This window comes from Parasteatoda tepidariorum, chromosome 7, assembly GCF_043381705.1.
Source record: "Parasteatoda tepidariorum isolate YZ-2023 chromosome 7, CAS_Ptep_4.0, whole genome shotgun sequence".
In the NCBI taxonomy this organism is placed as follows: Eukaryota; Metazoa; Arthropoda; class Arachnida; order Araneae; family Theridiidae; genus Parasteatoda; species Parasteatoda tepidariorum.
In genome coordinates, this window is record NC_092210.1 from 81,087,780 (window position 1) to 81,104,842 (window position 17,063).

General features: G+C 26.8%; 2 protein-coding genes across 3 annotated transcripts in view; one reads left to right on the forward strand and one right to left on the reverse strand.

Moving 5' to 3' along the window:
- LOC107437590 (metalloendopeptidase OMA1, mitochondrial) overlaps window positions 1-17,063 on the forward strand; it is a 33,169-nt gene that overhangs the window by 11,964 nt on the left and 4,142 nt on the right. The window contains exons 6-10 of one of the 2 annotated variants that reach the window (XR_006225566.2): window positions 5,050-5,178; window positions 5,304-5,378; window positions 8,046-8,195; window positions 11,479-11,622; window positions 15,783-15,872. Coding sequence is in view for 1 of the 2 variants with exons in the window: in XM_043045867.2 (XP_042901801.1) it covers window positions 5,050-5,178; window positions 5,304-5,378; window positions 8,046-8,195; window positions 11,479-11,622 (498 nt within the window). In the remaining variant the exon portion in view is untranslated. The remainder of the gene's footprint in view (window positions 1-5,049; window positions 5,179-5,303; window positions 5,379-8,045; window positions 8,196-11,478; window positions 11,623-15,782; window positions 15,873-17,063) is intronic. The other variant, XM_043045867.2, reaches the window with a different exon arrangement.
- Window positions 13,232-17,063, reverse strand: part of LOC107437589 (disabled homolog 2) — a 118,314-nt gene continuing 114,482 nt past the window's right edge. The window contains exon 11 of the mRNA XM_071183826.1: window positions 13,232-13,735. The gene's annotated coding sequence lies outside the window, so the exon portion shown is untranslated. The remainder of the gene's footprint in view (window positions 13,736-17,063) is intronic.

The following is a 17,063-nucleotide window of genomic DNA, read 5'->3' on the forward strand; positions in this document are numbered from 1 at the left end:
CTTTCCTTACTCATTGGGTGTATCAGAAATCACTTGAGGTAAGTATGTCCATTGCTCTATTGCTTTTCCCATTATTTTAGAAAATTATTTCAAATTTTGAATGGTCTGTTATTATTCTTTTATTTTTGNATTATTACTTATTAAATTTATTTTGAGTTATATTTATTGCTATGTTAGTAAGTTTCAATTAACAAAATAACGTTAGTACTTGTTGTGCTATAACTTTTCAAATGACATTAGATCTCACGTTATTCAGCGTGTATGATTTAATTTTTTATTTTTTGCAAATTATGCCAACTATATATATCTTTGTGTGTGGGGGGGGGGGAATACACAACAGCAATGCAACCAGCACAAACTCTGAACAGACACTTTAAAACCCTTCTCATATTTAATTTTTTAACAAAGTTTTTTGTTTTAATCATATTTATATTCTCTTAATTTTACCTCAATATACCAAAGACCAATCTCTATGTGTGTATATCGTAAAGATTTCGTGAAGGAGAAGAAAAAAATTTTTAAAATATATTTTTAAAAATTTTAACAAATTTTAATAAAAATAATTTTAAAAAATTGGAAAATGAAATAAAATTAGGAAATGATGTAATCTTACCAACTCACAGGATTATTAAAAACAAAAATAGCTCTTTCTAATATTGTATTGATATATTAATAATATATTGTATTGATATATTTTGCTTTGGCTGTAATACAATATTAGAAAGCACTATTTTTTTTCAGTTATAATCGTGTGCGCTGACGACAAGATTATATCGTTTCCTAATTTTATTTATTTTCCAATTTTTTTTCATTTTACTTTTTTTTTAATTTGTGAATATTTTTTAAAAAGATTTAATAATTTTTTTTTTCTCCTTTGGGAAATCTTTATATATTTTTCCTTGTTTTCTCTATAGTTTTGACTTATTTTATGAGTTATATGTACTTGCAAGCTTACGCACAATTGAAAAAAAACTTATTATATTTCTTAATTTTCTTCATTATTCTCTCTTTTCCTTTTTGTGTTTATTATGTGTATATGTATATAATATATAGTGTATATATAACATATATATACACAGTAGAACTCAGATTAACCGCTCCCCCCGCTCATGAATTAAAAAAAACCTACTTTTAGTGTCATTTCAGCCTAGTCCCATTTTAGTTCCTATGATAATAATGTATAATAAGTCCTGTATTAAGAGTGCCTTCCTTACCTTTCCTACTACCTGAAAATACCAACCTGCTTGGTTATCTTTTTACGTCCCAACTACGGATACATGCCATGTTTTCCTTATTTTTCTACTGTGGAGGGTGATAACAAAAGAACTTCTCCCCTTCAATGCAGACAAGTGAAGAAGATCACATCGCTTTTGTTAAAGTGGTATTTATCTTTCAAGTGTTAAGTGCATCATCACATATTGAGGTGGTAGCCATTATACGTGTATGTTACTCCACCACGTTCCCCTACAAGTTCTCAGTCTGTTGATGACCAGTAAAAAAAAATCTATTCTATTTTCTTACCAATGTCTGTTTAACAATGGAAGATGGTCAATTTGATGTCATTGGGAACTTAAAGCTGACATGGTTAAAATCTGCCCTTTATTGCTTCTCATTTAATAAGAAATCGTACTGAAAAATGGCTACGAAGGAAAAGGCTTTATCCTGACTGAAAAAGCAAACATTATTGAAAAATCTAGACAATTTGTTGGCACCAAAAATGAATTGACCTCATCTTTAAGACTGGTAACATCTCTCAAAACAATGCTTCGTTAGCAAGATGTCATAGAAACAAAACTGCAGACTTTAAGAAAGTGAAATCTACCCCTTATGCAGAACTGGAAATGATTTTGCTGGAATGATTTGAACAAGCACATTCTATGAATCAACAAATTAACAGATCAATTTTGAAAGAAAAGGACCTGGAAATTGCATTCCATCTGAATTTGCAAGCTTTTACTGCATCAAATGGCTGGCTTGACAGGTTTAAGAATAGGAATAATTTGGCTTATTGTACTATATGTGGTGAATCGGCAAGTGTGGATAAAACAACTATTGAAGAGTAGAAAAGTAAGACTTTGCCAACATTAATACGAAATTAATCTCCTTCTAGATAAGACATACACCGTAAAAGGAGAGCAATGTCATGGAGAAAAATTGTCCCTGGAAAGGTTTACCATTCTTCTATGTTGCAACTCTGATGGAAGTGAAAAACTAACCTTCCTTGTTATCAGTTACTCTAAAAATCTTTGCTGTTTCAAAAATGTTAAAACTTTTACAACTGCCTACAAAGCGAACAAAAAATCGTTTATAACCAAAGTCCTATTCACTGATAATTTACGAAGGTTTGGTTGATAAATGTGTTTGCAAAAGCGCAATATTATCTTGTTTATAGACTAGTGTACTGCTCATAAAAAAATGTATTTAAAAAAATTATTTAAAATTTTTTAAAATATATATATGTATATATGGATACAATATTAGAAAGCGCTCTTTTTTTTGCAACTATAATTGTGCAAGCTGATGACAGGATTATATCTTTCCCTTATTTTATTTTCCGGCTTTTTATTTATTTTCTTATTTTTTATTTATTTTCTTATTTTTTTAATTTTTATATTTTTTTCCTGTTTTCTTTGTATTTATATATTTTGGCATCTTAAAGAAGATTACTTTGCAAGTATATTTTGGGATCTTAAAGTAGATGCAGGATATTATCTTGCTATGGCATAAAAAAAAAAACTTTTAAGGAAAATTTAGATTATCTTTTCTTATAGTTTTACTTTACTTATTTATTTTTTTTTAAAAAATAAATGAGCATGTTAGTTAAATAAATAATCCTAAGAAACTGAACCGGTAAGATATTACTTGCTTCAAAATTTAATTCGCTTCAAAAATAGACAAATTAAAAATAGCAGTCAACATGTCTCAAACGTTCAAAAATTGACTCCTATTTTTGAACGAGACATGAAGGAGAAGAAACATAGGTAGTTTGAATTATAAAATGTAAAGTTACCGTTGAAAAAAGAAAGGTGAGAAACAAAACTAGAGACTATAGCAGTTGAGAAAGAAAAAAGATGAAAAACAAAACAAGAAAAAACTCAGTGTCTGAAAAAGCCAAAAAAGAGTAAAATTCATTTCCATGCACTATGGAGATGTAGTGAGGAACTAATATCATTAAAAGAATCAGCATTCATAAGAAGAAAACAAGTTTCGAAGGTATCAAGATGAGCTGATGTGATGGGCGGGAATAATTTTAGCTTTTTTAAAACTTAATTTATGTGCAAGATTCCACCAATTTTCAGCAATTGATAAGCTCTCGCATTCTTGATAATGGATATATTTTTTGTGTTTCTTAAATCTGAATATTATAGCTCATTTAGTTATTTGGAGTTTAATTTCAGTTTTAATTAGAGCTTTTCCACTTCCTAGTTCTTTTGTTGTTCCATTATTGATAAGTCTTGTACTTCTTATTTTGGTGTCTCAGAGATTCAGAAATTTTTGAGTTATTACACAAATAATGAGTGGATACACTGCCATTATACAAGTTTCACATTTTATCTTTTGATGTAGTGAGTATATAAGTTATTGGTTCAGTCATGTAAGTTTTTGTTGTCCACAGTCATTTTGTTTTGTCAAAAAGGCTTTTTTTCTAATAACCATATTGCGCTATTTGGTGACCAATACAATATGTTTACACTTATAACAAGAGATTTTAAAATATTCTTTCTCTTTTTTATTTCTTTGACACTATTTTTTTTTTTTTTTTAGCTTTATTATTTCTAACATTTGATAGTTTTTTTCTAAAATGATTTGTTTGAATACATCAAAGCCATAATTCTGCATATCATTGTGCATCTGCTTCTTCAGCTATTTTAATTCACAGTATTTCCACTTTTGGAAGTTCATTTCTTAATTCTATCGTTTGTATAAAATATTCAAATTTCTTTTAACCGGTATTAAATATTTTCCCAGTGTTCCAAGTAAGTTAAGTGAAAAAAAACTCTTGTAGGATTGTATATTATAAATCATAAGTGCTGATTTAGGGCTCATTCTGGTTTCATCTAACTCAGTGGTTACCAACTGGCAGCCCGCGGACCTCTTCCGGCCCGCGAAGCCTTTTTTTGTGGCCAGCTAGTCAAAATATATTAGTTGTAATTTTTTGCTGTCAATTTTAACAGAAAATCTGTATGGGTTTTAAATACTTTTAAGTTTTATATCTTAGCAATTTGATGTATGTTGCACATTAATTGTTAAATACATAGGTGCACATTAAAGTTATTGTAGCCAGAGTTTTTTAATATGCTTTTAAATATTTTTAAAAATCTACTTCTTATTTTAATTTGTAATTCAATACTTTTGTTAAATATCTGCCAATACTTGATAAAAATCTGATAGTAATATTTAATGTTCCTCCAAACATAAAAGTGTCCTATATAAAATTTTGCTGAAGTTGCGGCCTGCCATTTGACTGGTATTTTTAATTGCCGCCCCCGGCCTCATGTAAGTTGGAAACCCCTGATCTAACTGATTAAGTGAAAGACGTGTGCTTTAAAATGAATACAAATATTTCTGTAATCCCATAAAGCTGATTAATTGCTTTCTTAAACAAGTTTTAAAAAGATTTATTTCTCATTGACTCTTGTTAGTCTTTGTTAAATAGAAGTATAGGAGGTATGGTTCACCCTAACTTTTTTTATAATTACACATTTATTTAGCAGATTTGCATCAAATTGCAGCATAGTATGAAGTAGAATTGCATGATGTTTTGCTCAATCTGCCATTTGTAAGTAAGTTTAAACTTCGGTTGATTCAAAATTCTTCATTGCAAATATTGTTGATGCTACACATTTTCACATTTCTGTATAGTGTCCTGGCATTTTGTGTTTATAGTTTTCCTTACTTTTTAATGTTCTTGCAAATGCCTGCTTTTCACTTTGTAAGAATTCTTCTTTGAATTAATGACTTTTAATGTTTATTTTTAATGAATTAACATTGATATACTTAAAAAAGAAGTATTTAATTATTGCATTATTATTTTGCATGTCTTTATAGGCCGAAAATATTAGCTTTACTCATCTGTTAGACATGGTTTCTATTTTTATCATCGCTGCTATTTGGGCTGTGCTACCAAGTGACATAATTTCTTTCCTTACTCATTGGGTGTATCAGAAATCACTTGAGGTAAGTATGTCCATTGCTCTATTGCTTTTCCCATTATTTTAGAAAATTATTTCAAATTTTGAATGGTCTGTTATTATTCTTTTATTTTTGCATCGATTAAATTTAATTTGTTTATTTTGTTTCAGATTTTATTACAGCTTCCTTACAACAGAAAAATCGAAACCGAAGCTGACACTGTTGGATTACAGCTTGCTGCAAAAGTTGGTATATTTCAGACGGGGCAAATAATAAAATGTTTCTTTAATAATATTATATATCGAAGATATTTAAAAAAACAATTAATGAATTGTTAACTAAGATTTAAATCTACTCTTACTAATAATATACTTTAATAACTAATAATAATACTTACTAATATTTCTTTGTCAGTAATAATAATACTCCTCTCTGCTTATTATTAAATCTCAACTTTTTCTCTTTCTGTCTTTGATTAGTTTAAGTTATGTATTTATTATGTTATCATCATGGTATTATTTTCAGAATGCTCTTTTTTTTAATGGAAATTTGTAGGGTATAAATGTCTATTTTCTATGCCCATGACTAAGATTTTTGCATATTATTCTTGAATTACAATTTTTCAATGAAGAATCTGTTTAAGTTAGAGTCAAATGTGTTATGTTCAAAAATAAAATAAAAAATTTAATGCCTCCACATTAGCTTTGACAATCTGAACTTTTTAAAAATGTAAAATTTAAATTTCAATAAGCAAGAACATTATAATTATATTTTGTTAATATATTTTTTTGCATTAAAATTTTATGATGATTTTTCATATCATGGAATGTTGAGTGTCATAAATAGTAACCTAGTTCTAAAGATATTTAAATTGTATTTTAAAAATAAAAATGTGTGCCTTCTTAAATAAATTTTTATTTAAATACAAAATGCATTTATATTTTAATATTATACTTGTCATTTATACAATGCTACCTTTTTTCCTACATTTTTTTATTTGAAAATTGGAAAATATTGTGAATTTATAATTGTTTTAAATATTTACTTCATGACATTAGCAGGCAAAGTTTTTTTAAAAAATGTATCTCCCATGCACAAGGAAGGAGCTATTTGTTACTAAACTATTTGTTATGAAATTTTAAAGCATTTTTTAGCAATATTTTTTTAGCATATTTTTTTAGCAATGGTGAAATACTGCCCTTTAAAGTGATATTTATGATGAATATTATCAATATCACTTTAAAGATCACTCCATGATAAGAAAATAGTATATTTCAAATATTAATTCAGGCTAATATAGCTGTTAATGAATTATATAGTTTTAGAAAATTTTTTCATTAAAATCAGCTAAATTGCATTTTTCCATATGCCTGAAATAGTCATGATCTGTGTGTCACTGTTTTGCCAACAATCCTTTGAAATGAAATATGTACATATAATTATTCTTTTAGTTGCTTTCATGGATGCATGCTTTATACTTAAATGCTATGGGATGCTATATAGGAGATTAAAAAAATGTTTGCCAATTTTCATTAAATCAACTACTTTCTGAAAATAAAAATTATATCCTTTATTGTTTTTTTTCCCTTGCTTTTTCTCAAGTTAATATTAATTCATTCTACTGGTGACTATTTAGTTAAATATGCAACTTTAAAATTTTTATGATTCTTAGAAAAAAAAACTATGCGGATATTTATTAGAGTAGCAAATGCCATCACCTATAAGTTAAAAAGCTTATTTCATACTCCTACGCATACAATAGCATTATGATTTAAACTATGTATTTTTTGTCTTTAAATTGCTGAAATTTGAAATAGGATATTTTTAAATAAAAGTTTGGTAGTGTGCTAATGTCAATTGGAAATTTTTTGTTAATCTTTAAATTGATTTCAACCGCAAAGTAACTATCAAACCATTTGAATTTGTAGCTGCGGGCAGCACATATTAAATAAATGCCACAACTATTAAACAACCGATGCACTAATATATGCTTCAATGTAATAAAATCTATTTAACATGTATTTTAGCATACTGAGTAGGAAAAATCTGATCTTTAGTCCTTGAAAGCCATTGAGAAATCCTAGAATTTTTTTTTTTTTAATTGTTTGGGATCCCTGTAATTTTTCTAACTTTGCTCTAAACCACTTGTAAATCCAACATTGGTAAAAAAAAAAGTTTTTTTCATTAATTTTGTAAAACTTTTTTTTTTATTTCCAGGGTTAAATGATAATTTGAGTTGATTTTTTACTAAGCACATGTATATTAATATGATGCTAAATTTTTTTTTTATTAATTGTTCCAATCAGATTAAAGTTATTATTCTAAGTTATTATTCTAAGTTATTATTCTAAATAAAAGAGCTGATGTTTAAAACTATTCCAAAAATGTGAAACTACTGCTCCAAATATCCATTCACTCACTGGAATAAATTAATAACACGGATTGATTTTATATTTATTATGTAACATTATAAAACTATCACAATTTTTGTTTAGGACAATATATCTATATATATATTTATAAAAGACCGTGCTTTTTTTAAAAAGAAAATTAAAATTTTTCTCCCTCTGCTCATTTTTACTCATTTTCTTATACAGTGTCTACATTAAATTTTTGTTATCTCATAGGATAAACTTCCATTCATGTTATTAACAATATGTATTAGATGATTTTTAAAAGTTTTTAACGGATACCAGTAGTGTTAAATTAAGTGTGCCGATTCTTGAATATTTTGAACCTTTAAAATAATACAGAAATATATACATTGTAGGTAAAATAAATGAATAAGCTATTTATTTTTTTAATTGGTAAATTTTTGCACCTTGTTTATTTTTAAATTAACAAATAGTGAAACTTTAATTTGCTTTGTGTTATAAATAGAATATTTTATTTACATTTTTTTAACATTGTAGGCTTGCTTTGATGTTCGGGAATGTAGTGCTTTTTGGAGTAAGATGGCCATCTTAAAAAAGACTTTTGGGGATAATCAACAAATAGAGTTTTTATCCACGCATCCAAGCCATGAGAAACGTTCAGAGTATCTTGATACTATTATGGACAAAGTATGTTACCTCTTTATTTCACTTTTTAATATGAATTTAGACATTTATATTTAAATAGTCAAAAAACTTATCGTTTCAGGGGGGAAAATGTATACTTTAAATTTTTTATGGAATTTTTATGCATTTTTTTATTATTTAAAATATAAAATTTTGAATCACATGAAAATGGCTCATATTATTCGTCTTGTTTATTATCAATGAAAACAAAAACATTTGAGCTTGTTTTATCTTTTTAGATATCGTTAAAATTTTTTATCAAGAAAATTATTTTCTTATTTATGGAAAAAGAATTTCCTTTAATATTTAACTCTTAAAAATGGACAGTCAACAGTTACAGTTCATAATCGCATTTAAAGTAGAGATGTATCCCACAATTACCCTGTTTTTCTTTATCCGGTTATAACAGCAAAGGAATTTCGTCTTCGGGTACCCACAACCGGTTTTTAGTCCCTATACTCCGATCTAGCCAATTGTTACCAAATAACGCTCATTTATGTTCAGCGCACCCATATCCAGATTTATAGTGACTTTAAAACTATTAATAAAGATAATTGTTGTTTTTGAAATCCATTTATTGTATCAGTTTCTTAATAATCAAGTTGGAATAATTTGGTTCTGGCTCGACATGTTTTAGTCCTGTGCAAAATTTTAATTCTTGGTAAAGTGGACAACTATGGTACAAAAGAATAAGTTTGCTAAAACGAGGAGAAAAATATGCAATTTCAGAAATTCTAATGCTGAAAACTATTTTATCTAAATTGATGTGATTGCTTAAAATAAATATTAAGTTAGAAATAGGGAATTACATTGTTATTTATATAAAGTTAATAAAATTATGATGAATAAAATTTGAGGATAACTGAAAAAAAATATATGTATTACTTTCCTACTAAATTTGATGCAATATGTTTTTATTGGTGTTTTTAGACTTATTAATTTATCGAAGTATAATAGACAACAATGGAACTTAAATATATTCTCACAAAAGACACATTGGTTAATATAATTCTATTGCTGATTTAAATGCCATTATAGACTAATTTCCTAGTAAACCAAAGTACTTTTCCTAGTAAACCGAAAACCAAGACAGTTTTAACAAAAATTCATAAATGGTTTTTTTAAAGATAGTTTGTGTTTTTAAAACAAAACGAAAAAGAAATTGTTTTACATAACTCAACAAAGAAACTTATTTGGAAACATTTTATAAGTTGATTAACATTTACATTGAAAAGAATTATGCATAAATCATATTGGGCATTGGTAACTTTGTTATAAAATTTAACTAGTGAGCTTGTTTCTTGTGTGGTAGCTCAATAGTTTCCATTTTTATCCAGTATGGTAAAAATTTTCTTACCGGCTGGTTAATCATTAGTGGTTTTTGTTGTTTTATTCTCTGTGTAGGGCAAAGTTTCAATGAAACCAAATTTATCCCATGTTTGTTGCTTAATTTGAGAGTTACTTTATTTTTAGGGAATCAAAATTTATAAGGCTGTGGTAATAGAATTGCATCATTAAGGACAGTAAAACCATTATATGAATCTTTTGTTCAAAATGGTATATTATTTTTCACTGAGTATTGAAATTAATAAAGAGTGTATTAAGCTGGATGTCATTGCTTTTGAATTAAGTTTATCATTAATCAGAGGATTAACTATTAAACCCTGAGTTAAAACATTTTTCATTAAAATACCTTCATTTAATTAAAATGTTTTTAAGAAATCTGATGTTTAACAAAAGCTACACTGATATGTGCTATCATAAATTTAAGTAAATCAAGTGAAAATCAATTAATTGAAAAGTTTACTATTAGCAGGTATCTCCATAGCAAAGTTTTACATTATTCATTCATTATACATCAAACAGTTTTCCTTTATTTTTTTTAGAAGCTTTTTTATAAAATTTGATTCAAAATATCTATACATAAAGATATATGTTATGCATTTATATGTGTTTATATACACATAAATAAATATATGTGTATGTGTGTGCAATAAATTTCCTTCAAGCAATAATCTTGTAAAATATTTGTTCGATAGAAATTTATATGATTTATATATTCTTTTGTAATATAAATGTACGATTTTTATTTTGTATTTTGTGTTGTAATATCTGGCTGGGTAATAAATCCAAACGTTACTGTTTACCTACAAGCAGCTAGGTAACAAAATAAAAGTTTCATTGAGTATCCAAACCCGGAGAAAAAAAAATTTGGACCCAATACATCCCTTATTTAAGGCATGTTACTTTCTAGTGCTCTACACCAACTCATGATATTAGATGCCAAAATGTTTTTTTTTTAATATATTTATTTAACAATTGCAATTTCTTAAAAATTATTTTTAAAGTTTTTTTTAGCATGATGAATGGCATGAGCATTTGGTTTTGTAAACTTTGTGATTTGAATGCTTTCTCAATTTCAACAACATACATTTTAGTACTTTTTCTGCATGTAGAATTTATTCTTTATTAGATCCTTTGCCATCCTTAGATTTAAATTAGAAATTGTTTTAAATTTAGATTTACAAAAATTGGATTTTTTTTTTTTTTTTGTAGGTGCCATGAACTGAGGCAAAATTATTCTAATCTTTATTTCTTAGCAATATCAATATTTATATATGTGTGTATATGTATATATATGAACGAATTATTTATTCAATGAGAATTCTAAATACAAAACCTCTGAGTGTTCCCATTCCTCTTAGAGGCTGTATTTTTATCAGTTGCTGTTGCAAATGACAAAGATTATTAAAATTAATACTGTTTGTCTAAATTTTGGGATTAAAATTAACATGCAGTGAGAGTCAGACTTATTTGTCTTACACCACTCTCATATATTCAAGAGCATGAAAATGGCATTTCATTTGTGTCTTTGCCAACCTAGTAATCCAATAAAGCAGTTACACTTTCTGTTTTATTCTTACTTAAATATTAAATAAGGATCTCTAATGTAAATTTACTTCACTTTTTACAAAGATTCTAAAAATACAAATAAAGAGTGTTGATTATCTAACAACCCCTAAAATATACCACTTATGGGGCTGAAATGCAATTAAAAATTTCCATTTTGTTAAGGGTACCTGGATTTGAATTTGGGAACCACTATTTGAAGATAGAACTTGAACTTGAAACATTTACAGCTAATGATATGAGAAATAAAAAAGTTTCTAAATTGATTCTCTCAATTAATTATATTTCATGTGTTTGGTGTACTCTTGTTTTCTCTAAAATAGTTTTTCTTGTCATTTTATTTACTTATTAACCAGATTATCAATGATTTCTGCAGGCAATATCACTTCGTAAAGATTCTGGATGCCCAGACTTGAAGTCCAGGGATCCTAGACTTGATGTTGAAGGCGTAAGCAAAGCTCTAGAACTGGCCAGAAGACAATACTTAGAGCGTAATCCAAAACCTGTAATCGTTTATTGAGTATGATTTTGCTATTTAATTTGTTAAAATATTTATAAACTAATCAAAATCTTTTTTTTAATTAATACTTATTGTTTTCTGGTTGTACAAAATTTTCTTTCTTTGCATAGTATTTATATAAGTAACACATAGTTGTTAATGGCATAAATAATATTAATTAATTAATAATAAATAAATTCATTAATGCTTATAACAAATGACTTGAAAATGTAAGACTTTAGTGAAAGAATGTGCTAAATGACTTGTAGTAAAGTTAAGAAAAACTCTTAAAATGTATGAAGATTTCAGAAAGTAAATCATTAAAAATTGCCTTAAATTCTTTCTATGTGCAGGTTGTTCCTCAAAATTAATGTTATATTGCTAAAATTTTGTAAACTAGCTTTGCAATGCTGTGAAATTTTTTTATTACTATTTAGAAAGGAAGTATAGATAATACAATATGTGTATACTTTGTTCCCCTCCCTATATAGTAAGGGTAAAATTTTGTATGTTCTATAATTGTAAGAAAAATTCAGAAAATTTTAATTTAGTTAAATATACAGGTTGTTCCATATTTTAAAAATCTTTTATTAAAATCAAATAAAGCGGCAAATTAATGTCTAAGTGAAAAAGAAACAAAAATGCTATCAGGGGTCTGACCAGGTCAGATTTACTACCGTTTAGCGGTACCTTCACAAATTCAACTTTAGGAAAAACCATAGTTTCACAAAATACTTTTTCTTAAAATTTTATTTTTTTATCCCGTAAGAAAGGATAAATCCATATTTTTGTGTTGATTTTTTTATATAATTTTTAACTTTCACAAATTATGTTTAAATTTTCACAAAATAGGTACCTCTCAGAAAAACTTAGGCAGACCCCTTTAAATCTGCCAAATCACTATTAAGGCAAGTGAGACTGAAATCATTATAAGGTCATAAATTGTTTGATTTCCAAATAAAACTGATGAGTGCATCTAATAACAGCTTCATGTTTTCAACAGCAATGAAACAGATTTTGATGTTGTTAGTCCCGTGTTCCTCAATTGAGATTCATTAGATTAAAATATCGTTCTAAGTTTTTTCTCACATAAATATTAATTTGCAACTCTTGATATGGCTACATTTGTTACTTCTTTTTTGAAAAGAATTCTTATAATGTAAACCAAGCTTAGCCATTTCAGAGCACCCTGTATTCTTAGATCTTTTATATTTCATTTTAAGCTAGGAAGTATAAGTTAATATTATGTACTTTCCACCCCTTAATGTTCTTTGGAGTGGATATTTGAGTTTTTCTTCATATTCTCCACATTCTTCCACTAAAGCCTTTAATTGTAAATTCAATGTGTCAATATTTGCTTGATTTTAAGTAACTTTGCCAATGAAGAATATTAATTGAACTTAACTGGATATTTCCGTGTGAAATTATCTCATCTCCAACATTTTGTGTATAATAAAAATTTACCATTTCAATTTTGTAACCATTTATCTACTAGAACTAATGTATGTTAACTGAGTTGTTGCTGTTTAGTAATTTACATAAATAAGAAATTTCTTTTTATGCTGTGCTATATAACTGTGATGTTAATCAAAAAGTCTGATTGTTGATTTTCAAAAGAAATTACACAAAATCAAAACAGTTTACAATATTTATTCATAAAACATGAAATAAAATTTTCATACAAAACTTCAAAATATATTTGTAACAATATTTATGTCATTTTTTAGATTTTTTTTCATAAGGCACGAAAATTTCTAAACGTATTATAGCTAAAAAAAAAATTTCATCCAAAAATAGCTAACCTACAAAGCGAATTTAAAACAGTTTTCAATCTACAGGAAGCAATAAATTTATCTCTTTTACATAAATAAGACGTGTTTTAATACAAAAATTACAATAAATAAGTGGGTAAATTTTATATTTATATGAATATCTTGTCAGAATTCAAAAATTAAGTAAAGTCAATTGATATTTTCTGACTCACTATATACATGTGCTTGGAAATATGAAAAAGTACAAAGCTGATTTTCTATCAATTTTTTGATCCCTAGCCAGTTTTATTTTCAAGTTCATCTTCTTCTGGTTTTCTTTTGACTACTGTTGCATATGGCGATTCTTCTTCATCCGAATTTTCCTGCAGTGAAAAGAAAAAAATTTATGAATCTCAAAAATATAATTTTTTGTTTGTAGTTATAAAATAAAGAGAAACAATTTAACAGATGTCCCAAGAACACCTTTTTTTTAATTATTTATTTTCCCTATAAGAAATTGGTTATAAATCACATATACTGATAGTGTCCGTTCCCATGAGTCTTTTGTTCATTGACTATTCCTATATAATATTTTAATTAGAAAATAAAATTGGGGTAAAGCTGATTTTGTGTGTTCCTCCATTTTAAATTTCATTAATTCGTGTAATCCATATTACTTTCCATAAAATTTTTTTTACCACTCATGCTTTGCTCATTTATAACTTTTTTTTAAAATTTATTTGATATTCTTTTGTAAACTGAGTTTTAGGAATTCATTCTTAAACACCAGATAAGATTTTAAGTAGTAAGAGATAAATATATCTCTCTTTAAAGATAAATATAGTTTGCATTGAAAAATATTCAGACAAACTCAGCTGTGATAATTGTTTTCAAAATGTTGATTTTACTTGTGATATTGTGTATAAATTATCTTGCTTAAATAAGGTCGTTTCTGATGTAACTCTTATTCTCCTTTTGTTGTTATTAATGCTAAAGTAAAAGCATTATCAAAATATAAATTTTAAAGGAAAACAAATTAAAAAGGGAAAATTATATTTTAGAATATTTTTTTTTTACACTTAATTTTAAAAGAATTTGAAAATGTCTAGATTTGATTTTCTGTTTGCTTTTAGTGACTTAATTATAGTGAAACACAGTTTATGTGTTTACTATAACTTAAAGTTAAACTATAAAGTTCTGTTTTTAGAAAGTAACATATTTATATCCACAATCGTGTTGTCTTTCAATTTCTGTACTGATATATGTTAAACTGTTCTTTAAGAAATGTAAGGCTTGAAAAGTAGTTGTAGTGACAAGTTTTATTCATAAATTACTTGGATTGTGATATAAAAATATTTATTGACAAAAATTATAGAAAATAAATATATTTTTCAAGTGTAGAAATTTATTTCATAATTTGAGTAGTTTTTACTTCTAAATAAATTATCAATTTTGATTCACCATCGATCTTTTTAAATATTGTTTTGAAAAAAAATTATTGATTAATACTTAAAGTGTAAGTAAATGGTTCTTTTCCTTTTACCATATGAGAAGTATTTATATTCACTCAGAATATATTTTTTTGTACTTATTGTTTTGGGGACCAATGAATGTTACAAAGGGAAGATAAGAACATTTCAAATGTGTTTAATATTATCTAAATTTATATCTAGCTCGTGTGATAACATTTCATTAAAGTCTTAATCCTTAATAGCATTAAATTTTTTTAAAATTTTGTTGGTTGTAAAAGTATATTTTTATTATGTATCCGGATATTTTTTTTTCTCAATCGCTTATTTCCATTCGGTAAATTTAACAAATTAGACCATTACCTATTTTAATTCGATTAATAAAACAGTTAATAGATGTTTTTATATCTAACACAGTATTAAGTGCTTTTTTCAATTTGATTTTACATCACTCATTGCACAATACTGTCTTATTTAATTTGTACATTTTAAAGAATGTTTGAAATGTTCTTACTTTTACATAATGATGCATTATTTTAAATTCATTATTAGTAATAAGCAGATTTATTTATTATAGAATTTTATATTAATTATAGATTTGTTTATTTATCAGACATGTTGCTTTTAATGTGGATATAACATTTTCGTTATAGATTTTGTTTAAACTTCGAAGATAAGCAGTTTCCGAAAAGTCTTAGTACTTTAACAAAGTTATCTGTTTGCTAATATTTTTTTTTTACGAACAAATTTCCTAATGATTTACAGTGGGTCTCACCCATAAGCCTGTTACTCAACAATGATTTTTCTATCATTATTATTGCAGTTGTAATACTAACATTTATTATTCAAAGTACTCAAATCGGTATAGAGTAGAAATATGTTAAGAAAGATATATTTTTCTTTAGAAAATAGTTATTTTGCTTCTAAGAAAGATAATCCTTTTTTTTTACCTTGATTATAGTAATTGAAACTCTGATGTTTATCTAGACAACTGTATTTAGCTAGTAAATAGTTTACATATAAGCCAGATAGCTATTTTAAAGATTTGTACGTAAGTATGTTTTAGGTATTCTTGAGTTTGTAATCATATTTTCAATACCTATATTTTTGTGATATTTTTATCCTAATCTTCAACATAAACATGAAAATCATAAACAATTTTGTCATACCTAACATCATAAACTAGCATTAGCATGTATGATTTTAAACTTTTCTAACAAATTTTTAACTTACATTTTGCTAATAATTATTAAAATTTCGATATTCTAATAAATTAGTTTCTAATTAAGATATCATAATGCATCTTTTTTGCATAAATATTAATGAAAATCATGACTAGATGAAAAAGGGGATGACTTAACGGTTAAATGCTCTAAGCCAGTGGTCGGCAAAGTGCGGCTCCAGAGCCGCATGTGGTTCTTTGGCTCCTTAAGTGCGGCTCTGGCACAAATATCCACGGAAGGCGCAATAATATTTTCATGTAAGAAAAAAATTGCATCTTATTTTGATAAATTAAAATTCTTCTATAAATCGAGAACATGCATAATTTTTTGTTTAAATTAATAGATTGATAGGTAATTAAAATTTCATATTGTTGTGAAAATACGTAACGAACATCGAGTTTAATTTTATTAGTTTTTGTAAACGTAAACGCAAACCATGTACAAGTTACCGGCTGAAATTGTTCGTATGTTTTCGGCGTACTCCGGTGTGATACAAAGGTACCACAAGCATGTGCGCATACTTTTTTTTAAATAGTGGGGGTACAAATTGGCATCACAGACCTGCAGTGTGATGTTTTATCCACCGTGTCTGCCGTTGTACTGTCTTATTAAAAAGTTGTATTTTTCAATCTAGCTGCACATTTTACAGGTATTTTTATACGATTTTATTACACATGCTATGTATGTTTGTGGTTCCGGTACAAAATTTTTCATCGATTTTTCGCTAACTTCTATTTGTCCAAATGTTGGAAGTTTTCTGCCGATGCTTTGCATTGCAAGCAAATTTGGCTCCCATTTTTTTATTACATTGTTGTAATGTTCATATTTGGCTCTTTGGCTAATAAGTTTGCTGACCACTGCTCTAAGCTGTTGTTGTGGTGGCTTGAATCCCACTTAACTTCAGATCAGTGGGTACCAGTTTGTCTGGGTAGTAAAGATGGCCTGTGGGTAATGCTGACCACATTACTACACTCATCCTGTTGGTCTCAAAATTGTAGAGCTCTAATTTCCTGGCTCAC